At 41.5% G+C, this 26,026-nt stretch overlaps 1 protein-coding gene across 1 annotated transcript; it reads left to right on the top strand.

Moving 5' to 3' along the window:
- Positions 1–303: 303 nt before the first annotated feature.
- Positions 304–26,026, top strand: LOC142967422 (FERM and PDZ domain-containing protein 4-like). Its single transcript, XM_076107124.1, has 17 exons — positions 304–344; positions 7,299–7,415; positions 13,583–13,743; positions 14,035–14,155; positions 14,604–14,649; positions 15,636–15,740; positions 17,810–17,917; positions 18,329–18,460; positions 19,043–19,162; positions 19,373–19,509; positions 19,799–19,925; positions 20,166–20,255; positions 20,362–20,544; positions 20,675–20,798; positions 20,884–21,861; positions 22,448–23,656; positions 24,557–26,026. The coding sequence occupies exons 1-17, from the start codon at positions 304–306 to the stop codon at positions 25,798–25,800; spliced, it is 5,043 nt and encodes a 1,680-aa protein (XP_075963239.1). The 3' UTR covers positions 25,801–26,026.

The following is a 26,026-nucleotide window of genomic DNA, read 5'->3' as shown; positions in this document are numbered from 1 at the left end:
AAATTAAATGAAGGTGGCTTAACGCAGCTAACACAGGCATGCTTTGAAGGATGTAACCGGGGGAAGCTGCTCTGCCAGATCCTTTTCCATGGGCTGTGGATTTGCGCTGCTGAGGCGAGGACACAGCAATCACTCAGCCATGCAGAAGCCCAGACAACAGGACTAATCTCTCTACCTGACTTGTGGAAGCGCCACTTTTTTTCCTGAATTATTTATTCCTCGCTGCCAAAGACAGTGTGGTACAATGGAGCCGGAGTGAAGTAGATAGTAAATTTGTAGCTTTGACTGCAGTCTGCAGCACACATGGATGTGTTCAGCTTTGTGAAGATGCCAAAGCTGTCAGGGTGAGTCCTATGGATGCTGCTATGTATTTGTCCGTCTGTGTATGTGCCTGTTTGTTCTCTAGTAGGTGGTGTTTTGTGTCTTCACGTAGGTAAAATTTAGAGAGTGACACAGGACTCACATGTGGAACTGGGGGATTAAAAATGCTGAGTTATTGATTGCTCAAGAGAGCAAGTTTGTGCAGTCATGTATGATGTGAAATGAATGAGCAAGTGAGGTAGATGGGAGTGGGGTTGGATGCAGAAGCGGATGCGGTTGATGCATCTAAACTGTCTGTATCCAAGTTCATAAACGTATTATACTGCAGACAGTAGTCATGGTTTCTTGCTCTATGGTGGTGTCATGAAACCACACATGTTCTGACACACTACAGAGATAAACTGCAGTTGTTTCAGATTTTAAATCACTTCAGGCAAAAGGGCCACGGGTGATGCTTACCAATTCACAGAAGCGGTGCGAGTCATTTTCAAACGTCGTATTTTGGTTGTATAATGACAACATATCTTCTTTACAATCGAGCTTGATCTTTCTTTGGTCGTGAGAACGATTAAGTATTCATTCTCATCTAATATAAACCGTCAAGTTCACATTCCTATGGCCAGAACAGGAGGATGAACACTTTGACGTAGAGGTTTTGAAAAATTGCAGTTTGACAATAGAATAGAAAGAAAAAAAACAACATTGAAGTTTACATTCTTATTCTTATGGCAACTTTGAGTGAAAGAAAGAACTGAAAATGCGATTTGTGCGTTTTTTTGTTCTCTTTACGAGAAGCATTGCCAGGTATTTGGTATGTGAAGTATACGTTAAATTAACATTGAGGAATTAATTCATTGCCAGGGCAGACACCTCATGCACCCATGGGTCTGCTAGATTGAGTTGATCTGCCCCAGTGGACAGTAATCCTCCTCGGGGATTTGGCTCCATCAGAAACACCACAGACCGCTGGTGGTAGGAACAGCTGATCATAAATGGGAATGAATAAATCAGATGCTGTGTGTCACAAGAATGCACATTCAGTGCATTTCATTTAAATTATGAGTCATCAACAGACTGCGTTGGAATTTTTTTCATTAGACAAAAACAAAGACAAATAATTACAGCAATTTACTGTAGAATTGAAGCATAATATTGCACATCAGTATTACGTTTCTTTCTTGCTTCCTTTTTTAACATTCCTGCAGTAAATCAAGCATGTAGCATGAATTTTCCATCAGATGATAGGACTGTTGTTTTCCAGTGAGTATCCCTTCACGGCAGCATTTATGATGCGGCTCCCAGCGGACCACCAACGTCACTGAGTCCCGTCACTGTTAATAATGCCCCAAAATGCTGTCCCTGATTATGAGTTACCACTGCACTGGTGTTTTTATTTTATTTTGCTTTCTCCCTCTAACCTGCCAGCAAGAATTCAAGTCAGCAGAATGTTGTTTTGCTGAAGCTAAAGAGAAACCCACTATGTATTTAGAGATGTACAAGAAAGGGAACGTTCACCCTCATTATCTCTTCCTCCTACCTCCCAGATGTGTCTGCTGTCAGAGACAAAAGCACCCTCTTGCTTTCATTTACTTCATTGCTTGTTGTTTTTAAATCTAGCAAAAAATGTTACATTTGACGTTCTTTTGTTGGAAGATAACAAACTCTCACACTCTGTCTTCATGTATCTAAAAAGCAAGTTTGAGTCATTTGACCAAAGTAAAAACAGCTCTATTTTGATCTTTCAGTGTAGAACTTTGGCTTAACTAAGCTGGAAGTGCTGTTACACTTTAATACTTCCTGGTGTTAGAGATGGTTTGTCAACAAAGACATTGTGCATGAATATCACGCATTAATGTAAATAGTGTCAATTACTACTCAATCTGCCTGACTCAGTAGGGTTGCTAAACTGTGTGTGTGTAGGTGATTAATAATAATTATAATACATTTCATTTGTATATCGCTTTAAAAGGTACTCAAAGGCACTTTACATGGTAAACATAGAAACAATAAAAGCAATATACACAAAAGAGATGACATAACAGAAAGGATCACAAACAAAAACATACACAACTAGCATCACAGGTTAAAAGCAGATTTAAATGAGTTTTACTTGCATGGCATGCGTTCAAAACAGGTCTGGATTATTTGTTTTTGTGTGATGATGACAGCTATTTTAAGTCAGCATTATGTAATAGATAGCTGTGTTCATTAAATGTTCTAGTGGAAACATCTTTCTGGATATGGTTGTGGTAATATGGATATGGTAGAACAGTTAAAGCTAATTTAGTTGAGCTGCATGACTTCCTTCCTGGCTGTGTTTTTCTGAAAAAAAAAAATCTATTATGCACGCCTTTGTTCGACATGTTTTCACTGCAAACTTTTTGCGCAGGAAATCACTGGTCTGGACACGAATTGATTAGCCTAAATGTTCATCAGAGTACAAACAGACCAAAAGATCTGACATTCTTAGCTGTTCAAATCAGAGACTCTCAGGGACGAGTGGATCAGAAATGGCTCAGGGTCAGAAATGGGAGCCAGCTGGCTGGTGGACGAGGTCTCAGGCAACCATTTATTTAGTTCTGTCCTTTAGAGATTTTGGCATAAAAGCAGCGAGTAACACAATGAAGTGAAGGAGAATCCAAGTCTAGTTCAGTGCCCACAGGGTAAATTCATCACTATATTTGGTTGATGTTTTACATAGAGTACTGCGGAGCAAAGGAGGCCTGGGGAAAATGCGGAGTACTAATGAAATAATAATGAAAACACTGCTGTCTTGCATTCTCTCTTTTTGTTTTGTTTTTACATGTGGTCTAATGGGAAATGTATTGTGTGTATTTGCATGCAATCGCACACATTCATTTCTGCAATAGGTGCTGCAGCAGGCTATCTGGTGTCTTGTTGTTTTACAGGTGAACTAGCTGCAGGTTGACTGTGAGGTTAACTTACACACGGTAAAGTATAGCAGGAGAATCATAGCGGGTGGCCAGCTTCCCAGATGCTGTTTCCTTCCCACCCCGAGGAGATTAACTAACCAAAACCCGTCCTATATAGAGGCACCGGAGAGCTGCTGAGGATAGTGCAGTTGCCCATGGCAACAATATCAGTGCTTCTAAAGACAAACACAGATATACCATATTCAGTCAAAATAATGGGGAGAATAGACACTCTTAGTCTCAAGTGAGTGTTAGTACTAATTCTAATCACCCAGGCTGGTTCGATAGGGAAAGTGCTTCCTTGCATATCAGGAAAATACCAGTAAAATATCAGGAAAACACAGTGTTTCCTTCTCTGATGTCTAATAAACACAATATAAAGTGGACAAAAAACTGTCACTGGTAGCATGAAATTGAGCAGTTTAGTGTTACTACATGGTCAGTGATATTTCTGAAATCACTACGCACAAAATAATTGCCGGATTGGATCGTGTTCTACTGTGCCGCCTGATGACCAAAGCATCAGAGCCGAGGTGGTGGTTGAAGAAGTCAAGCGGAGGGCAGATGTTTTCTGAAACAAAAGGCAGTGCGTTTTTTTTTTTTTCCATTAACAGGATGGAGGCGGTGTAAAAAGGAGTGGATGAATAAAGCCTTTAATCAGAGAGGTTCCTCTGTGTCTGAGCACTCCTCTGCTCTGCTCACTCCCCGGCCTCCTCCCTGGAGATGGTCATCTCATCTGCGTGTCTGGTCTCCACAGGTTTCATATCCAAACAGAATCACATTAGCGGTTTATCGCTGCATGAATGTCTCTGTTTCACTCAAGAGCACCGCGCGGCGTGTATTTAAAGTCACACTTGAAACCCTTCACTCCCTGTCACACAAGGAGAGTGGAAGAAATACGCTTTATTTGTATTCAACTTGGTGACGAGTCGGGTGTGTGTTCAGTGATTGGTAATAACATAAACAGTGGGCTGGCGGGCGCAAAGATTATTACTGATTTCATATCCACAACATGCAGTGGAATCAAGAAATTCACAAAGATTTTAATTATTCTTTCTTCAATAAATGTGTGTGTTGTGACAATGTGATTGTATTTAGTGTTTATCTGTGTTTGTATTCATGCAGAAGAAACAGTGCTGAATGTTAAACATGTGAAAATAGCCTGTTAACACAATCTCGATATTCAATCACACACATGACAAACTTTCTGCACTGGACGAGAAACAATGTGATGTTTGATTGATGATGGCATATGTAAAGGAAAATTGAAATTATGACGGCTCTCTGAACCTGTCTGGGATGTTTCTCTGTCTCTCGCCAAGTGCATTCTGGGAAGGAAATGCTGAGCCTGGTACTTTGTCGATGAGCACGTAAATGTAGGTAAAAATGTTGCTATACCGCTTGCAAATGAGAGTCATTGACGCAATCTCTTCTCAAAGAAAACAACTTTCTGAACACCTCTTGAAAAATTACACTTGTTTAATAATTCTCAATATGCGTAATGGCAGGCATGTGGCACCAGAGTGTGGTTTCATATAGCCAACCCTCATGGAGATTGTCAATGTAAATTATTCAACCTAGTGTCTGTGTTGCAATGTGCTCTTCATAGCTGCGGCTTGTCTATGATGGATAGTTACTCCCTACTTTAACGTGATTTCAGCCTTCATAACACACCGGAATGCTTCTCTGTAACTAGCGTGTATTCAGAAAGCGAAAGTGAACTACTGTGATAAACCAAGGATCACATTGTTCATACAATGTTTATGAAGGACTGAAAAGTGATCTTTTCCCCATCTTGCAGACAGTACAATTAAACTTATATCTTCCTCATTACTGATAAAGTTAGATGACAGACGCTACCACTGCACAAAAGGTCTTTCAATAAAATCGTGTGTCTTCTAAATTTAGATGATGCAACCTTGATGCTAGTTGCTGTGGTAACAAAGGCTTATACTTACATATTTGCACTTGCAACTATGAGTCATTTTTCCTTTTTGTTGTTAATGACTGTTAAAGATTAAATTTAGTTGGTATTAGCTTCAGGTTGCTACGGAATAGTAAAGTAAGCAAAATTCAAACATATATATATATATACATATAAAGAAGTCACTATTTAGTTTGTAGTTTTAGTGCAATGTATCCTGAAAGAAATTACATTTGATTCCAACTTTTCGTTCTAATTGTCCTCCCTCTGACTCTTGGGTAACTGTTCATGAATTGTGTAGCATGGCTTGCCAACTTGATGCTCGATTACTTAGTCCGCTGCGACTGTGCAGGCATCATTTATTAACGCTAGCTGAGGATCGGTTTCACTGTCCACCAGTGCGAACCTTTTCAGCCTCTCTGTAAGTCGGAGTGCTGCGACTCAATGGCATAATGCACCTCCCGCCTGCAGACAAAAGAAATCAAAGATCACAGACTGTGGCATTAATACAGACACATTGTTGCCGAGTGACAGAAAATGGAATTTGTGGAAATTTTCAGTTCGGAAAGATATTTTGAAGGCACAGCATCTAAAACTGTAAGTACAATATGCACGACTACATTGTAGACCTTTGGAGAAATGTCATTGCCAAAGATGTAACTCTGCAGAAATGCTCTCATTATAGAATAATATTAATATGCTAAGATTCTATGACCTTTCATACATGAAACACAACTAAAATGTGTAAATCTGCGACATCAAACACTGCTCATGTTAACACGACTGTAAGCTTTATCCCAAAGGCTGAAATGGAGGGCACAATAGGACGAGGTGAACATGGCTCCAAAAATGTCAGACAGTATCCAGCTGTGTCCACACACATCTTTTTGAGCTGCAGGAAATGTGTTCTAAATATACACCACCGAGGCCTGCTGCCAGCTAATGTACTGTAGGTCAAATAAATCCATATCCATGTGGAAACACTAATATCCACCAAACACACCATTGTGCTGGGAGAGAAAGAAAGATGACTTCCTGTGTTCAGAGCCCTTTAGACTTTAAATGTAGTTCACAAAAGAAAAACACAATTTTCAGCAACAGCATATGCCTTTTTTTTTTAATGAATTTGTTATGATTTAATGCGTCCAGTAGCATTTAGGTGTGTTTTGTTGAACCCAGAATACAGATTAGCTTAGGTTGCATTATTTTGTAACCAAATGCCTCACTCTTGCACTGAATAGCTTTAGAATAGTTTGTAACCTTTCTCTCAGCTCATACATTGTGTTGACGAGTTGGCAATATTTTATTAATACCTCGTGAAATGGGCACGTGCGCCCATACAGAGAGATGTGTTCACGGGCACACACACACACACACTAACACACAGTCTCATGCAGATACAAGCGCCCTGCACACAATTTATTATCATCGGTACAGTAACTGGGGAAATGTTTAGAGGGAAAGAAAGAGGAGCTTTGAATAATGAATGCGAAGAGCCCTGTTACACGGCAGACAAGCCTTTGAAGTGACATAACTTCGTGCCACCGCTTTCATAGCATCACCAGTGTGCGAACAGAAAGACAAAGATAAAAGGAAGACAAGAAAGGGGGGAGCAGACAAAAAGACAGAAAACATTTAGCCAATTACAGTTCTTCTAAATACCTGCACTCTGCCAACTTGTAGCACAAGGAAAAGGCTACGGAGAATTGTGTTTTGTTAGAATCAGAAAATCTTTTTTTTATTCAGAAAACCATCTTTCATACAATAGAGTTACGATTGCACGACAACTCCGCCTTTGTGTCGAGCTTACGTAATTAATTTGGTTTGTATTCACCGAGTGAACTGTGGCTATGGAACATTGTTCATCACGCTGGAATCAGACATCCTCTTATCACTTGAATTGCTTCATATCAGCCCACGACTAATTTATTTCTATTATGATGAAAATAACTCGATGACAAAAATATTATTTTTGTATTATTTTAGAGTGGGATTAACTGATTTATCATATAAACTCTGACCTTGATATTCTAGGTGTTACGCATGGTTTTGAATGAAACCGCACGCTATGATATAAAGTTGATTAATGCTTAATTTCTCATCCCTTTCTTCCTCTGCAGCCACAGGACCAAATCCTCAGGCTGGCCGCCCCCTTCAGGGACCTGGAGTGCATCACAGGGACCCCCCAATGGATGGGACATGGGTACCAATAGAGAGGGGCGTGACTTCTACATCAAGTAAGTGCCCTGTGTTTAAAAAAAAAAAACAGAAGGGGAGCTTTCTCTGTCCCAGATGTTTCAGACGCGTTACCAACCTGTGATTATTCCAGCCACGTCACTGCCTCCACACTGTCTCCATCTGTGCGTTCAGAATACTGATTCTCTGTTCCCTCCACTGCTGCGCACACTCTGCCCCTGCCTACTCTCGCTCTCTCTCTCACACACCCACAACACTCCTCATGCAGTCTCCCAAATGCAGAAGAGGGCTTTTGAGAGTGTGTGCCCGCTGCCGCCGAGGAAGATATTCACCAGTGCAGGGACTTGTCTTGATCTGAGAGTCTGCACGTCCCCCAGAGGATGCTGGGTTATAGTGTGTCATCAGCGTAATTGATTCTTTGCAATTGCACTTCTGGATATCTGTACAGGCAGGTAAAAGGAAACTCTGCACTGGTTGTCTGTTGTGTGCACATATTCTAATGTAGTGTTTTTGCTAATTGTATCTGTTCTGTTGATTCAGGTGGGCTTTCCTTTATTTTTATCGAGATGTGTAATATGCATTCATACTAGAACTGAAAATATTGTTGCGTTCATGAACCCCTGTGCATACTAGATTCTGACTGTTTTGCTGTAGGTTTTGCTATAGGCTACAAGATTGCCACTTGTTCTCATTTAACATTCATTATAATGCAAGAACGTGCACGGTATTTTTGTGTCATAGATGCAGCTCTCTAATGTGAAAAAAAAAAATCAGTGTACTTGCATTGTATACGGAATAGGAGGTGAGTACTTGTCACACATGGGTTAGAGCACGAGAAGCGTGATGTCAGAGGAGTTATATAAGAAGTAAGGAGCGGTGGAAGTGCTGGATGCAGTGAGTGTGTCTGGATGAGACAGATCATGGAGGCTGTTTTGGCTCCGTAGCGTTCTAAATTTGAGGAAGACTTATGAATAATCAAGTGTTTCTGTGACTGTCCGTGGTCATCTGAGTCTGTCAAGGCTCCAGGGTGTTGATACTAAATTGTTGTATTTCTCAGAACACATGTCTAGTCGGCGTGACAGGAGCACATGAATAAAGCAGTAGCTATTTAATATTTACACTGTGACACAAGGCATTTAACTGTGTTTTAGTTTAGAGATTTAGAGAGATTGTTCAACAGAGTAGATCAATATTGGAAAAATCACAGATTTAACAGAGACTTCCTCTTCGTCGTGACTGAGAATGAGATGGCAGGATGGCAATTTCTTTTCACAAAATACACAAAGATGTCAAAGTGAAATGAGCAGTGGTTCCATCAGTGCTTAAATTGACTTCAATAAGCCACATTTACAAGAATAAAACCACATCTCTATTTGGTAGGTTTAGAAAATTCACAGCAGCCAGTCCTCTAAAAGGAGAAGTGACACAGCAAAAGCATATGCCAACATGAACTGGCTGTGATTGCATTATTTTAAAAAAAGATTGCGTTCCACACAGGACAAATAACCGCCTCAGCACCAACAAGTTGTGAGCTGTGTCAGAGCAGCATTTCAGAAGGAGAGGAACAGGATATTGCTTTTGGTAATGAGCTTACTCCACTTTGTCCAAAATATGCTTTTAGGAAACAACAGTGAAAATAGTCGTTTTAGTTTGTACAGTGACAGTCATGCCAGCATTTCTTGCTACTCCTTTTTGTTCATCTTGTTAATTGTACAGCTCACAGTGCGGCTTCTGATTGCTGTATAGAGTGTTGTGCAGCTACACTAGCAGCTAATGAGCATGATTAGGGACCATTAGATGCATGGCTGTCTGCACAATGGGAATCCAGCCATGTTTAGCAGGTGGCCATGTAGAGGAGGGGACAGTACTCTCCCTGAATGCACAGGTCCATATGGTTTTGATTTGTGCACAATCTGCTGAGTTTGTCATTTGAGGGATAAAACTGACACATAAATCCAAACTAAATGTGTCTTAGAAGGACCTTCAGAAATGTAAAGTGATAGCGTTCACTGTGTGGTAATGAGTCGACGCTTAAACAGTCAACATGCCGGAACAGATGTCTTGTTTTAATGTTGGGGTGATAAGGGTGAGGACAAAATGTAATTGTAAGATGCATTAGAATTAACTATATACTATATATAAGTAATGGGAGGGGGGGGGGGGGGGGGGGCTCTCTGTCTCTTTTGTATGGAAGCTTGAGTGTGCCACTGAACTAATTTTGGACTTGAATCTTTATTATAAAATTTGATATTTACCAGATACATTTAGACAACTCTTTGGTACATTCAAATGCCTGTTGTGTTTAATGATACAAATTACAAAGCCATTTGTAAAAATGGTTAATAAATGCACCAATTAAAAAACATTTAATGTTCTGGGCCTCTCGGTGTGGAAATACTGAAGTGGGTGTGTTCTGAATATTTGGCTACTCCAGTATTATCTAAAGCCTCTGGATACCTATAATATAATACTGACATAATATGAGAAAAACATCATATTTTATATTCAAAGACAGTAATATGGGTGCATTCCTGTGTACAGGGTCTGAAATAACAAAGTTGGTAAACTTGTGCTTAGGTTTTATGTATTTATTGTGTCTGTATGAGTCTGTATAGAATTTCCCACCCTCACATTTGTCTGCAGTGCTGTAAGACAACACATATCCTGCCACTTTCATGTCAGATAAATATAATTTCAGGACAAAATTTTATTTTTAGACATGGGTATTTGTTAAACAAGCCGCCAAAGGAAACCACACCTAACTTATTTGACACAAACACGTTTTCTTATCTTTATAATGACGAAATGGGGGGGTGCTTTCCAATACCCATATTTACATACTATTTAGTAAACCAGAAAAATGTTTAGTTGAATGCCAAATGTGGTATGCCAAAAGTACCAGGATTTTTGCTGCATCAGGTCGTATTTTGCAGTATGCAAGATGCTTTTCTGGCTTTTCTGACCCACAATCCTCTGTGCAGAGGACGATACGTCAAATTGACTGAGTTAGGTTTAGGTACCTTATGTTTAGTAAAGTATCCCGGGTATGCCTTAAAATAAGTACTTTTATCCCAGTTAAGTTATTTCAGGGGCGTGTCTTGTAGTAAAGTGGGTGTGTTGTGTGGCCCGCAAGACTGCAGATAGATCCTTCTCGAAGACAACAAAGCTTATTTCTTTGATGAATGTCTTTATCACGAAAGACGAATACAGCTTGAACATATAGTTATAGAGTTCCTGTCCATCTCCTCCAACGTCCTCCAAGTACTGGGCCATGAATAACTTGATAAAGATATGTTGACAGAACAGCTCGTTGACTGTGATGGATATATGAGCAAAGGGTTGAATTTCATGGCGCAGTATTATGGCGAAGTAGTATGTCCCACGTGTATGTATACTGCATGCAACAGAGCATACTTTGTAAGGGCAGTGACGGTAAGTGCTAAAAGTGAAAAGAACATTTGGAACGCAGCCAGTGTTTTCTCCTAGATGACCTCAGGGACAACCCACTCAGCTCATTATTTTCAATTAGCTCCACCTTTTTAGTCTCGTTACTGCAGGCTTTGCACACACTGCTTTCCGTCTTTCTGCCTGCCCACACACTGTACCACACCGCCGTGAAATTAAAGGCTTCTGTGTGGATTTGACCAATTGTTAGATACATTTTTAAATGGATATACCAAATTATTGTTAAATGACTTTCAATGTAACTCTTTGTTACTCCATTTTACTAATATGCCTCGCTTTCAAACCCTTACAGTTCCTGCTCTGTTTTTTTCAATACTTTCACTTATCTTAATCTCTTTTAATTCTTACAAGAATTCGGTTCTGAAGACAAGTTTGTCAAAAAAACAATCCGTATACAAACAGTGTAAAGTCTAATATATCTGCCAAAAACAGCCTCAACCACTGCATTCCACTTCGACAACATTTGCAGTAAAAATAAAAGATGCTCTTTTGTCTTTTAATCAGCCTTAATCCAGACGTTTTACCAAACTCAACAATGGAAGACTTGGGACTATTTCATTTTTTATTTAAATAAAGAGGATAATACCTTCATTTCAAATACAATATGTGTATTATGTCCTCTGCATAATACTCAGGACATATTATAATAGCTTGTAATTATTATAATTTAAATTGAATCAGAAGCATTTTGAGGCATTTGTTTAATTAACGTACAGGCAAGATTGCCAGCATCCGTGAGCCGTGGGATTCACACAAAGACACATTTGTTCCTGTAAAAATAGACTAGCTTTCCCATGAAGATTATTTTGTTTCTTTTTAAGTAATACACAACTACCACTAACTTGTCTTAGTACAAGTTACCATTTTTTGCCCACTATGCATTACAAAAGCATGCATAGCAAAACAAGGGAATGGGAAGAGATAAAAACATCCATCAGATTTATGTAAAATGTTTTCATTCTGAGAATCCTTCAATAGGTGGTACAGTTAAAGCTCTTCAAATTCAAGAGAATGCCAATCATCAATATGTATCTTCAGAGATGATATTACCTTCTATAGATCATAGTTGCTCCTCTTATATCGGTCTACATCAGGCTTTTGTTCAGCTTGAATACAAAGTGGCTTATGTTTTGTCTGGAACGAAAAGAGGAAACTATTTGGTTCATTTAGAGCATCTTTGTTTGACATTTATTGTCGAATAAGAATTAGGTGATTCATTTCAAGTCTGTTCCCCACTGTAGCGATGTGCTGTAGACCTCTTAGCCACACTCCAAACAATAACGGCCCCATTTTACTAGAATCAGCTGGCAAAGTCAATGTTTACAGACTGGTGGTAATGTCTATCTATATATATATATATAAGTCTTAGTTTGCTGTAAAAGGTGAAAGTGAGACCATCAAAGAGATCAGGTTCACTTCTAGTTCAGAACTGATATGAGCACAAAAAAGCTTGTCATCGTTCGTTATCCATTTGGTTGTTGGGGATTATTACATTTTTTTGTGGTTTAAAGCTCTGGGAGGGAATTATTGAATCCTCCTCCGAAATCTCAGTTGACAATCACTTAGCTTTGACCATATTGTGGAACATGTTCTTTTTTTTTGTGTAATATCGGGATTGCGATTAACAGATCTCTCTGTGTCTTTGTGCCATAGAAGATGAATTGTTAGTATTTAGTGGTGAATAGTACATGTGTCAAGAATAACTGTGAATTACACGCTGTCTGCTCACGGCTTTAAATAACCAACATTGTTGGCACCATATGGAGCTGCTACTGCCTTTGCAGCCAGAGAAAGTGGAGAAACGCTGTAGAACTCTGATCACAGAAGATGTGAAAGCACATACAGGGTCTGCATCGTCTTTTGAGGTCAAGAATAGAATAATAACTGTGTTGAAAGGACAGAGGAAAATGCATTGATCAGGTTAACTGAAATGGTTAAATAAGGTATAAACCATGCAGTCTTGGTTTGCAGCTATGGCAGGAGTCTTACAGTGATCGAGATAGCAAATCTCGAACTCGGGCAGGAGATTTTCAACTGCACACCATACCATACCTGTCCTGCATCATTAGTGTGGCAAAGCAAAAGCCTATTCTATAACATATACCAGTATGAATACCACAGACAATTGCAACTAAGCACACAGTGGATATCTGCAATGTGATAATACAAACATCGGCTCCTGATTACCATCGCCCACATGTTCTATTTTTGCAGCATTGCACTAGTTCCTCATTTTAAAACAATGTCTTGCATCTTGTCTTTAAACATTTTGGGGATTTAGGTAAACAAGGTAAACAACCATTTCATGTGCAGTTAGTGGTTACATCTATTGCTTTACATCTTTTAACAGATTTGTCCATGCTGAGCTGCAGTTGTCATTGTCTCTTGAAGATAAACTCTTTTTGTTATATTCGTTCAGCATTCCTATTTTAGAGCTGCAACTAACAAGTATTGTCCTGATCAGAGAATATGCACATTATTTTCTCAGTTAATTGATGAATCATTTGTTCTATACAATTTCAGACAATTGTCATAAATACCTATCACAAGTTCCCAGAGTTTTGGGTGATTTTTAAATTATTGTAATATTTAAGCTTATGAAAGTGTAAAATTTGACATTTCCGTTCTCCTTGATACACCAACAGTAGCTACACAACACTGGCCATTAAAAAGCATTGCTTTAAAATGTAACAAAAATAACCAGCAGGGATGAAGGGAAACATGCTTTTTATTCTTCCCACAGCCACCTCTCCCAGAGCAGCTCTCTGGATGAGGTTCGTCTGGACGGGGACAGGTTCGTGCCACCAGCGCCCCGGATGGTGGAGATGAGACGAGACCCAGTGCTTGGCTTTGGATTTGTGGCAGGCAGTGAGAAACCTGTGGTGGTCCGCTCAGTTACACCAGGTAAAGTGCCCCAGTTGTACAGTGAGCTCTAATACAACAGTGACTCATCCGATCCATGGCCATTATTAACACATTACCAGAAGCAGATGAGATCCCTCTAAAAATGAGCCAGAAAGGACAGAGGATAACCCTCTCTGGCTGTAATTTACGTGGATGATTCATTGATTTTAACAAAGATCAACGAGTAAGCATTCATTAGAGACCTGAGCCAAGAAACCTAGAAAATCAAGAAAGATGGCATAACTGTGCACAGCTTGTACCACTTAACTCTTGTTTGGTTTGTGTTGACAGGGGGTCCGTCAGAAGGCAGGCTGATCCCAGGAGACGAGATCATGATGATTAATGATGAGCCAGTCAGTTCAGCAGCCAGGGAGAGGGTCATTGACCTTGTCAGGTATGACAACACACTCAGGTGAGATGTCTTGCCTGCTGTTGAACCTGTTGTTGATAATTGTATAGTGCCCATTAAAAAAAACTTTGTTCAGGTTTTCATAATTTATCGTGTAAAAAGTAGATTTAATTTTTTTTTTCACAGTTGATGCTTTGTTTTTAGGTGTCTCATTAAAGATATAACACTAATACAGCTGAGTGGCTGATTGTGAGGGTTTGGTGTGACCTGTGCGCCATTAGTGTGGCCGCTCCTTCACAGCTCCTTTGACCTTGAATGGGGTTGACCTCTGCAGTAAAATTCTGCACTTCGGAGGCAATGCAGAGCTGCCAGGCGCATCACTGGGACACAATGTTCCTCGTGCTACCATCCACCATGATGTCCTAAGCATAACAATAACTAGAAGAAAACTGAAATATTACCAGATTTCCCTTAACCACATTATTTGTTTTGTTTCTGGTTGTTTTTGCAGGAGTTGCAAGGAGTCCATATTGCTGAGCGTTGTTCAGCCATACCCAGTAAGTTTCTCCATCCACTATTGAGTGAAATAGAGTGCATTCCAACAGGCCGTCTGTGTGTTTGAAACTGTTCATTTTGTTGACTCCATGAAAGCAGGTCATTACTCATGCCATAATATGCTTTTGTTGGCACTGTATGCCTTAGCTGAGTGTTACAGCCCCGCTAAATGAAAGGGTTCAATTGCTGCAGTCATTTCAAGTCTTCTCATGTTGTAGCGTCAGATCTTCGCAAGACCTCAGATGAAGCTGCCACATCAACATTTACTGGAGTCACGGAGCACCAGATGGTTGTGAACAAACAGCGCCAGCAGCATATATTCGGCCTTTGTTTACAGTTCACAAAATAAGTCAGTAGAAATGTGAATTATGCTTGTATTCCCTCCAAAGATAGATCAAATCAGAGGAGCATGCTCATAGGAAACAACAGAAATGTTGTTTCTTAAGTGGTTCTGATAATTCTTTGCACACCATGACAGTAATTTTGGTGTTTTACACTATGCAACATTTCCATTAAACTGAAATTAAGCTGAAATGACATGACAGACATTAGTCTGTCATGTCATTTCTAAATACATCCATTCATTGTGCATTTAAATTAATCACTTTGTTCAGTGTCATAGTGTTTAGAGGCTCATCATGATGAGCGTATGGCTAAACCTGAAAAAGGATTTAATTTGCAGAAAAAAATGGGTGCAGTATTCCCAAGCAGCTCTTATAATCCAGCCTGTAATTGCTTCCGTTTACCAGGCGTTTCTTTGCAGCCTCAATGACACACCGGCAGTGAGGGCGTCCTCCTCTTATGCCCTTACACAGAGCCTCCCTAATTGCATCAGCACTGAGTGGAGAAATGGGAGGTTGTCATATTTCAAGAAGGGAACATGTCCTTGAATTGTGTGAGCTGAAAAAAATGCATGACTCATCGATGAAAGACCTGATTGTCCTTTAAATCTGTTGTTTTTTTTCTTCTTCTTTTTTCCCTCCAAAAGTCACCCAAATCGGCATTCATCAGCGCAGCCAAAAAGGCCAAGTTAAAGACTAATCCTGTTAAAGTCCGCTTCGCTGAAGAGGTTATCATCAATGGCCAGGTCCCCGTAAGTCACACTGTACACTGATTCATTCGGTACACATCAAGGTTTGAACAGCGGCAGACTTGAACTCTAAAAGTGTGCGTAGAGCAGAGTGAAAATATCAGATATCCCGAAAGGTAAAATGAAGACACAGATGAGCCAGAAATGCACCTCCTCCTCTTATTTCTTTTCATCTCTGGAATGAAATAGAGAGCATGTTGGTATGATTGACAGAAAAAGAGGGACTCTCTCACAGCTTCCCTGATTTATCAAGTGTGTCACACAGAGAAGAGGATTTTTAGAGAGCAACCACTAAGTAAGAAGACTATCAGTCATATCCTCTGAGCAAAAAGGACAGCATCGTACATTATACCAGGAAGTGATTATTAAAGAAGATGCGTCAGTGGGTTACTTTGTATTACTTTCATTACAATTTTAGCCCAATGAAAAATGTGGAAACATACATTTTAAGAAATAGTTTGACATATTCTAATTTGCTTTCTTGCTGAGAGTTGGATGAGAAAATCAATATCACTCTTATACAGTATCTAATATGAAGCTACTATCAGGAGAGCTTAGCTTAGCATTACAAACTGGAAGAAGGGGGAAACAGTTCCCCTGGATCTGTCCAACGGTAGTACACAAATCTGCCAACCAGCACCTTTTAAAGCTCACTAACTATGTTGTATTGGTTTAATCCGTACAAAAACTTGTAAAAAGGGACAAGTTGTGTTTTTACAGGGGATCGTGTACCGGACTATTTCTTGACTGGGCGCAGTAACTTCCCTGGAGGCTTATTGTCACTGTGAAATATGACGTGCTAATTAGGCCGATTTTGTTGCCTACAGAGCCAGGCTAGCTGTTTCTCCCTTCTAAAAGTTGTCATGCTAACTCTTAAGCTAACCATTTCCTGGTTGTAGCTTCATAAATACCATATAGGTATAGAGTGTATCATTCCTCTCATTTCAGCAAGAACGCAAAATGCGGAACTACTTTCATTTTCCTTTAATCCTCAGACTTCAATATGGAGTTCTTGAATGTGCAATCATTTTCTCCTAAGGGTCTTCTAATTACAGCATTTTGCTCTAATGCACTTTAAAGCTGGGCTAGGCAGTTTATTTTTGGCATAATTGGGCAAAAATTCCATAATAACCTTTCAGCATATTGTAATTCAAGTTGTCTGAGACAAAACCTCTGCACCTCCTCTTGGCTCTGTTTTCAGGCTTAAGAAAATCTAGCTTGTGACGGCTTACTTTAGCTAATCAAAGGTCATTTCAGAGAGAAGGTGTTCCTATTGGCTTACAAATGCAGATGCACGTCCCTTTTTAAATGGTGAAAGCCTCATTCAATGGCAGAAAATCCTGCAGAAAAAGTTGCTATTCCTGCATTGGCAACCCAAAAATAGAAGACAGACCAATAGTGGCGAGGCATTTCAGAGATGGAGAGAAAATGTTGCCAATAGCTCAGCCTTCTACTAACCATAGCCGACTGGCAGCTCACGGCTATGGTTAGCAGAAAGCTACATATTTAACATTTTCTCTCCATCTCTCGAATAGTTTATCCTTCTACATGAGCATAGTCCTGCAGTGCAGTGACGGCTACAGTTAGCAGAAGGCCAAACCATCAACTAGCAACTTTTTCTCTCCATTTCTGTAACACTTGGCAGATATTGTAGCAAGCTAAAATCACAATATGTCATCTCAAAGGGCTTTACAGGCTCACAAGTTTGCAAAGACAACAGGATGGTTATTCTCATAGAATTGCTGCTATTTAACAGCATTAGGATCACAACCAGGATCAGGATCACGTTTGATATGAAGGACTTGTACTCGTACAGGTTAATGTGTGAAACGTGGGCATATGCCTGTGCTCGTCTGGTGGAAGGGGGCTTAGGACCGAGAGGGGAGAGCGAAAGGATGAGGGCTGTATTTCCAAATTCTCATGTTTTTTTTGCCCTGGGGTAATACTTGAATCACAATATGCTGAAAGCTTGTTATGGAATTGTTGCTTACCCCAGCTTTATAAACATCTATAAACTATCTATCAATTAGAAAAAAAGTGAGATTTGCTAATCAAATGATTCTTATCCTCAGGAAACGATGAAGGACAACTCCCTTCTCTTCATGCCAAATGTTCTGAAGGTGTACCTGGAGAACGGGCAGACTAAATCATTTAAATTTGACAGCAGCACATCCATTAAGGTAGGTGTCGCGGAGAACCTTGCTTCACTATGAAATCTAGTTGCGTACTCTAAAGTGGTTATTCGGTTTAAATGTTGAATGTTATTCACAGTTGCACTGCACATTATAAAGTGCGACCTCCAACCTTCACTGCGGCCTTCAGAACCTTACCTGCACATAAAACATGATGTAACCAAAACGCATTTTGAACTGAATTAATGTGGGTCAAGGAGAACTTGGTCAGCAATTTACAATTCCTTTCTTTTTTTAAATATTGCAGTAGAAATTCTGACGGTATGTTCCGTTAATGTTTTTGCACGTGTTCAGCCGTGAAAATGATTCATGGTTTTAGCATTGAGCTGAGCACAAGCAGGATGCTGCATCTGCACGGTTCTCATATGATATTAACTCTTGATTTTGCCTTTGCGAAAGGATGTCATCTTGACCCTGCAAGAAAAGCTATCCATTAAGAGTATCGAGCACTTCTCTCTGATGCTGGAGCAAAGAGCTGAGGGGTCTGCCAGCAAACTCATGCTCCTGCATGAGCAGGAAATGCTAACTCAGGTGAGTCAGCTCTCCTCTGTGCTACTGAACAAGAGCGAGGCAGTTAAATGATAGACTTGACAAAAACAGAGGGAGAATACCACCCTTGTCCTCAGTATAAAGTGCTTTTGTACTCATGCTGTAGGACAAAAGGGGAAGAACTGCAGAGTCATTGTCAGTTTGACTGCTTTTACATGAGAATGTTACAGTTAAACATTGTGGTAAATATGCTCACTTCACTTTATTGCAGAGTGTTAACAAATATTTGTTATAGTCCCTTCAAGAAAACCACTTCCTCTTGTTTTTACATAGCAAAAAAAAAAAGAGGAAGAGGAAGAGCAAAGATAGCTGTTCCCCGCTCTTTCCAGTCTTTAAGCGTCTCCTGGCTCCATACCTATTATTCGGACAGATATGGGAGTGGCATAGATCTTCTCATATAACTCTCGGCAAGAAAGCGATGAGCTCATTTCCCACAATGTCAAACTATTCATGAATCACTGTGAATTCTGACAGACTACAGGATAGGCCTAATATCAAATGTTGCATGTAATGCAAACACTTAACTAATGGGACCCTCCTTATCTTCTGACTTGTGCTCTATAGGTGACACAGAGGCCAGGGTCAAACAAGATGAAGTGCTTTTTTCGCATCACTTTTGTCCCGAAGGATCCCGTGGACCTGCTGAGGAGAGACGCAGTAGCATTTGAGTACCTCTATGTTCAGGTGACTATCACCAGATTCAGACAACACGTAAACATACAGTGCGGTTTATGGTGAAAGTTTTAAAAGAATCAAAGTATGGTAATCTAGAAAAAAAAAAAAAACTCCTCAGAACTCGAAACTTATTGAGAATTTAGTCTATAATTACTGCCTTATAGCAAACACATGATTGCTGTAACCTGTTTCTGTCCTCTCCCTCTCCGGCTCCTCCAGAGCTGTAATGATGTGGTGTTGGAGAGATTTGGGTCAGAGCTGAAATACGACACGGCCCTCCATCTGGCTGCCCTGCAAATGTATATTCTAACCATCAATACCAAGCACTCCCAGAAAGTTTCCTTAAAGTATATTGAGTGAGTAGATTGTCTTTCACACTTGCACCATGCATAAATAGCTATAGAGTCATTTTGTTGTTTGGGTACTTAGTCCAGAATGCTCTCGTACATTAAAACAATAATCGTCTCACCAGTGTTGTGCAACTGCAATGCCAGAAGATACATCCCTGCTTAGTTAATGATTGTGATTGCACCCTGTCAGTTAATCAATGTACCACCTCAGGGTGAAGTGACTCTATCAGCGGTCGAGAGTGATGACTTGACTGTTTGTCATAGTGGCTAATTGTAATGAATTGGGGGTCTGCAGGAAGGAGTGGGGTCTGGCGTTGTTCCTGCCTCCAGCAGTGCTGTCTAGCATGAAAGAGAAGAACATCAAAAAAGCCCTCACTCACATCCTCAAAACCAACCAGAACCTGGTGCCGCCTGGTAAAAAGGTGGAGTGTGTTACCTCTTCCCTTATTATCTCTTCATCTGTAAGTCTCCTCATCGTTCTCTTTCACTACATCTGAAGAGACTCTTTACTACCACCTAGTGGAGTCGTTCAGTGGTTGGTGGCTTGAACATATAATGTTGCACCTTTTTTTTTTTTACATTACATTCTGCCGTTAACACCTCATTTAAATAAATTCAGCTTGTATTTAATCCTGTGTGTTATGTTTCCTCCCCCATTCCAGCTGACTGCCTTGCAGGCAAAGGTCCATTATCTGAAGTATCTCAGCGATTTGAGGCTGTATGGAGGACGGGTATTTAGATCCACGCTAATTGTGAGTGAAATCACATGACGCATGACACAAAAACATACCAGGTCACACGCTTTTGATTTGCATGCAGGAAGTGATACGTGTGCTGACACTCCATTTCCTTTCACAGCAAGGCGAGAAGCACACAGAAGTGACGTTGCTGGTGGGGCCCAAGTATGGCATCAGCCATGTGATTAACACCAAAACAAACCTGGTGGCTCTCCTGGCTGATTTCAGTCATGTCAACCGCATTGAGATGTACACAGAAGATGAGAACAGGGTTAGAGTGGAGCTACATGTTCTGGACGTAAAGGTTAGCAAACCCTCTTCTTTCCCCCTAACAGCACCAAGTCTGATTAGCAGTAATTATAACATCATTCTACAGTCCCACGATCCCATTTATTTTGCGCTCATTGTCATCTGCTTATCTTCCTCGTTCACAGCCCATCACTCTCATAATGGAGTCTGTTGATGCAATGAATCTGGCCTGTTTGACTGCTGGCTACTACAGATTACTGGTGGACTCTCGGCGCTCCATCTTCAATGTGGCCAAAAACACGGAAACAAGTATGTCTGAAATGATCACAAGATGACTCATCAGAACCTGCTGTGTTTAAATATACATGTTAAATGTTTCGGTTCCTCTTTGCAGGCCATGCAGCAAGAGTAAAGCAGACCTACCAGGCCATTGAGTGTACTTACAGCACACCCCATAAAGGATTTGAAGACAGAAACAACCAGAGATGCAGCCAAGATTATTCTGACCAGGAGTGTGAATACCTTGACCACGGGAAATTTGAAGGCCAACCAGTCTACATAACTGAGATCCACCAGGCCCAGCACTCAATTCACATGGCAGAGAGAGCAGAGTGCTGCAGAATCCCTTGCACCCAAACTTACCTCAATGTCCCCAGGCCCAAACCCCAAGACCCCTCCAGGAGTGCAAAGGTCTCCTTCATATTTGGAGATCCTCCCTTAGACAGTGTAAACCCCCAAAACCTGGGCTACCAGAGACTGATGGATGAGAGCCCAGAGATTCTAGACAATCACAGCCACATGTACAGGCGTCTTGAGGAGGACTATAAGATGATGGATGCCATAGAAGACGGGGACGGTTATCAGTACTCCACCAAAATCTTTGGTCCTACTGAATGCATCGAGGAGCCGCTGCTGCACGACATCTGTTACGCGGAGACAACAGATGAAGCAGAGGATGAGGATGACATCAGCTGTGAGGAGGACATGATGATGAGTGACATTGACAAGCCTATGTTACTCTCGCTCTCAGGGTCCAGCGATGACATCATAGACTTGACTTCCCTCCCTCCCCCACCGGAGGGTAACGACGAGGAGGACAATGACGTGCTCCTGCACTCTCTTAACCTGGCCATCGCTGCTCCTCCTCCCGGCTTCAGGGACAGCTCTGACGAGGAGGAGCAGCAGGGGGCCGGGACTCGGGCACAGGGGGCCTGCAATGACATCCCAGTGTCTCTCATAGATTCAGTACCCAACCTCGGGGCAGAGGTCCACGGGGAGCCTCTAAACGATGCTGTGGTGTCGACCTTACAGGCACTCGAGGCCCTCGCTGCATCGGAGGATCAGAGTCCGGCACAGTCCGAGAGTAGCACAGGTTCTCCTTACACTATTGTAACATTCATCCATTAACACCACACATGATGCAGCCATTCACTTTTGATTTGTTGTTGTTTTTTCAATAAAGCCCATTTTGTTCTATGTTTCCATTTGTGTGAGTATTTCTTCATTCATTTCATCATACAAACAGTTGTGTTCACTACAGTATCATTCATTTGGGCAAGATTTGTTGTTGTTTTGTTGTTTTGTTGATCGTTTTATTTGTTTTCTCAATTTGCATGTTGCACAATGTCAAAAATGTGTTTTTAATATAAAAAAAATGTAAACAAATCATTTTAAATAGCAATCCATGGAATGCTAATTTTTAAGTCTGGAATGTTCTTTAGCAATATTTTAGGATTCTGTAATTTGATTGTAATTTTATGTGATATGTTTTGATTTATATTTATTATTCATATTATATTTATTTATATTTATTAAAGTAGTCATTCACACCTTTTTCCCCTACATGCTGAATTATGTCGCTACCATTACATCTATTTTACTCATTTCTTAATCTGTGATGTTTCTCGTGTGTCAAATGAAGTTATTAATGCCGTTTCTTGTCTTTCTTTGGTACACAGGTGTAGAAATATCCCGAGCATTTAGTCCTGAGTCCTCAGATTCTGGCAACGAGACAAACTCCTCTGAGATGACAGAGAGCTCCGAGTTGGCCACTGCTCAAAGACACTCAGAAAACTACCTGAGGATGCATGCAGCCATGACTGAAGGATACCACGCCGCGAACGAGGAAAAGGCCGAGGCCGCTGCACCAAGCGATGGTGGTGCGGCAGCAATGCAGTACAACCCCCAGGAGCATCAGGATGTCGAGGCAAAATCTTCTGCTGTCGCCTCCTCCCAGATTTGTCACTCGGATGGCGGTGAAATGGAGCCAGAGACAATGGAAATAAAGTCAGTCAGTGAATACTTCACTAAGATGCACCTTGGCTCAGTAATGAGCAGGCAGAGAGGAAAACAGAGGGAGGCAGATGGCAGAATCCACGGAGATACCTGTGAATCCTCTGACAGATCTCACATGACTTCTCACGACTTACCAAGAGAAGAGCCCCCTCATCTTGTTGGGAAGTATAACGCTTTCACCGTGAGAGATTCCTACTACATGAATCAACTTGATCTTGGGCGAAGTCACTTTCAAGACAGGCATCAAAAATGGCAGCAGAGAGCGCCCGGAAACAAAATGGCAGAAAATCTCTCTCCAGAATGTATGAGTGACTCACAGGCTTCCCACGCAGACAGGCTGATGGTAAAGGGAGAGAAACGGGACTCAAGTGAAAGAAGCCAACAGTTAAACGAGCATCTCCACTCTCCGTCCAAAGGGCCTGTCCCTGCAGAAGGAGACGTCACTTCACAGGACAATGAGCAGCAGCAAATTAAGATTCCACCGTCGGAGCATGACGTCACACAGTCATACGAGTACCACGTGAGCAAGCGCATGTCATCGATACAGAGTGAAGGCGTTCATTCTCTCCAGAGCTCACAATGTTCCTCTATAGACGCTGGTTGCAGCACCGGCAGCAGCAGCTGTGTCACTCCCATGGACTCTCCTCTTTGTGCCACAGACAATATGCATGTACTTTCAGAGTCCTCACTCAAGGGGCTGAGTTATGCAACGGCTGAGGAGAAAGCTTTTGGGCCCCCAGGTCAGGGGAGGGCCGGCCATTCCATGGACCCCACCCTGCTGAGGAAGATCCATGCAGCGACCAGTGCTGAGCCTGGGTTCGGGATTTCACGGGATGGCAGTCACCGTATGCCCAAGATTAAAGAAACCACAGGTAAAACTAAACAGGAGGGTGCTCTCTCTTATACTGTATGTGTCTGTGACACAGACATACACGTATGTGCATGACAGGAACAAAAGAGACATTTACTAAAGTCATTGAAGTCAGATACAGGCAGGTGTATATTTGAAATGCTAACATGCTGATGCAAGCTAGGGTTGATAATCTTAAGAGTAAGCTAGACTTACTGAAAAACCCAGCCCAGTGTTGCCAACTCTTTTCCAATGAAAGTAGCTAGCGGCACTAGCCCCAAAAGTCGCTAAATCGAATGAGAAAGTTGCCAAGGCAACGCCTTTTCACGCCTCCCTCCAAAGCCACTCCCCCAGAATTATCATTATTAACGTAAACGCATGATAATGAATGTAAACAACCAACATGGCTATTGTTAGTACTCACAGCTGTCAAGCTAGCACCTTGTGAAAGACTTCAGTGATGTTCAATAAATGCATGGTGTGCATCAGTGTGCTTGCAGAGAGGCAGGCAGATATGAAAGGCAGTTCGGCCAATCATTTCATCCGGGCCAAATGAAATGATTGGAAAAGCTTATACAGTTCCTGTGACTGCCTTTTTCTTCTTCTTTTTTTGTCAAAGCATTTGAAGCAGTGATTGCTGTCAGGATGTACTGGGACTACTTGTACTGGGGTTGCAAGTAGACATTGATGTTTTAAGGGGTCACAAGACAAAAACGTAACTTGGGCACCACTACTTTATTTGTTTTCTTAAAGTGTCACTTTCCATCTATTTACCCCTTTAGGAATCAAGTATGCAAATTCTGTAAAACATTCAAATCGTCATCTCTGTATTCATAGTACACATTGTGAAGTATATTTGTTATTATTAACACGTGTGAGATGCTTAACAGTTCTCTCTGTTTCCCTACTACCCCTAGTGTAGCTTGCACACAGCTGAAGAAGGTTGGGGAAGAGTCATCTTTAGCTCTCTGTAATGAGACTAGTACCACCACCACAACCACGTCACCATCTTCATTAAGAAGTAGCACAGAGCCCAGTGAGCTAACACAGGCCAGCCCAGAGCATGACCCACAAGCCCTGGCTTTCCCCTCAAGTGGATCTTCATGTGACCCTAAATCAAGCAGCCTCAGGAAGCCACGCAGGGATTTGATGCTCAGGAGAAGTTGGGGTACCATAATGCCGGGCTCCAAGAGCTTAGAAGCGCTGTTACAAAAGACCAGAGCCACACTTACAAGGAAAAATGGAGGTCAGAATCAGTCTCAAGATCCCCCAAACGTACAGAGGATATTCTCTGCCAAAACCTTGCCTAAGAGCTTGTCCCACGGTTCAGTCGCCTCTAATTCATCTAGTAAAAGGCTGCTCAGAAGAGCCTCCCTGTTGCTGCCAGAGTCAACAGCTCCCAGGCTGGATGCATGTAGGCCTGCGTGGAGGCGCCGTGTGTCCTTCGGTCACTGCTTCCTGCGGAGAAAGAAAAACACGGATGGTGATGACGAAGACAGAAAGATGCCCTCACATGCTCTGTTCTCTGTCAACTCGGTTTCTTTCAATCGCGAGGAAGACACAGTCATGAAAGCTGACTGTAAAGCTGAGCAGAGTAACATGGTCTCAGCCGCGAATGATGTGAGCCTCAAAGCAAGGCTAGATCGTGTAAATTCAATGAAGGGTAAAACCTACAGCCTTCAGACAGGGTTCGCACTTGCACGTAAGGATGCCTTAGAGATGGCCGGCGTGTTGCGTTCCAGCCTCGGACGCTCGTCCAGAGGTGAGAAACGCGAGGTCAACGAGGCTGACATGGACACGTTCTCCCAGCTGCTATTCATGCAGGCCAAAGTGCTGAGCAGTGCCTGCAGTCAGATGGGCGTGGAGTACAGCAGTCCAGAGGAGTTACTGCTCACTCTGACGCACAGCTTCCACACACTCTGCTGCCTAACGCAAGCCTGCATGTCACTCGTGGAAGGCCTGAGCACCGAGAGCGAGCGGCGCGAGGTGGTAGCCAAGGTGGACGAGGTCGTCATGAACTACGTGTGTCTGCTGAAAGCTGCTGAGGCAGCTTCGGGAAGCTCCCCCAGTGACCAAAGTGTAAATGCATTGACACATCACTCTGCCACCATGTCTGCTATTATAAACGCACTAACTCACTCACTGAAAACACTGCTCTATAAATAAACTGTTTTGTCCTAATTATTGATTTTAAAGCCATACATAAGAGACATGGGTTTAACAACCAATGTGAACTGCTGTGAAAAAAAAACAACTTGCCTTGTATATACAATATTTTATTATGGAAAGTGAGAAAAATGAATTGATATGAATCATTCAAAGTTTTAAATAGATTATATTAAGGCCTCTGAAGAAGCATATGACCCTCCTCTCAAGTATATTATATAATAGG

The sequence above is a fragment of the Anarhichas minor genome, unplaced genomic scaffold (assembly GCF_050575085.1).
Source record: "Anarhichas minor isolate MPS153535 unplaced genomic scaffold, ASM5057508v1 ptg000004l, whole genome shotgun sequence".
Taxonomy (NCBI): Eukaryota; Metazoa; Chordata; class Actinopteri; order Perciformes; family Anarhichadidae; genus Anarhichas; species Anarhichas minor.
This window is presented reverse-complemented; position numbering and strand designations above follow the sequence as displayed.

What these genes read in the sequence shown, in the direction of transcription:
- LOC142967422 (XM_076107124.1), top strand. Translation starts at nt 304, where the DNA reads ATGGATGTGTTCAGCTTTGTGAAGATGCCAAAGCTGTCAGG. An exon ending in GGGCGTGACTTCTACATCAA is followed by an intron (nt 7,416 to 13,582) that starts GTAAGTGCCCTG and finishes TTCTTCCCACAG; the next exon opens with CCACCTCTCCCAGAGCAGCT. An exon ending in AGGTATGACAACACACTCAG is followed by an intron (nt 14,156 to 14,603) that starts GTGAGATGTCTT and finishes TTGTTTTTGCAG; the next exon opens with GAGTTGCAAGGAGTCCATAT.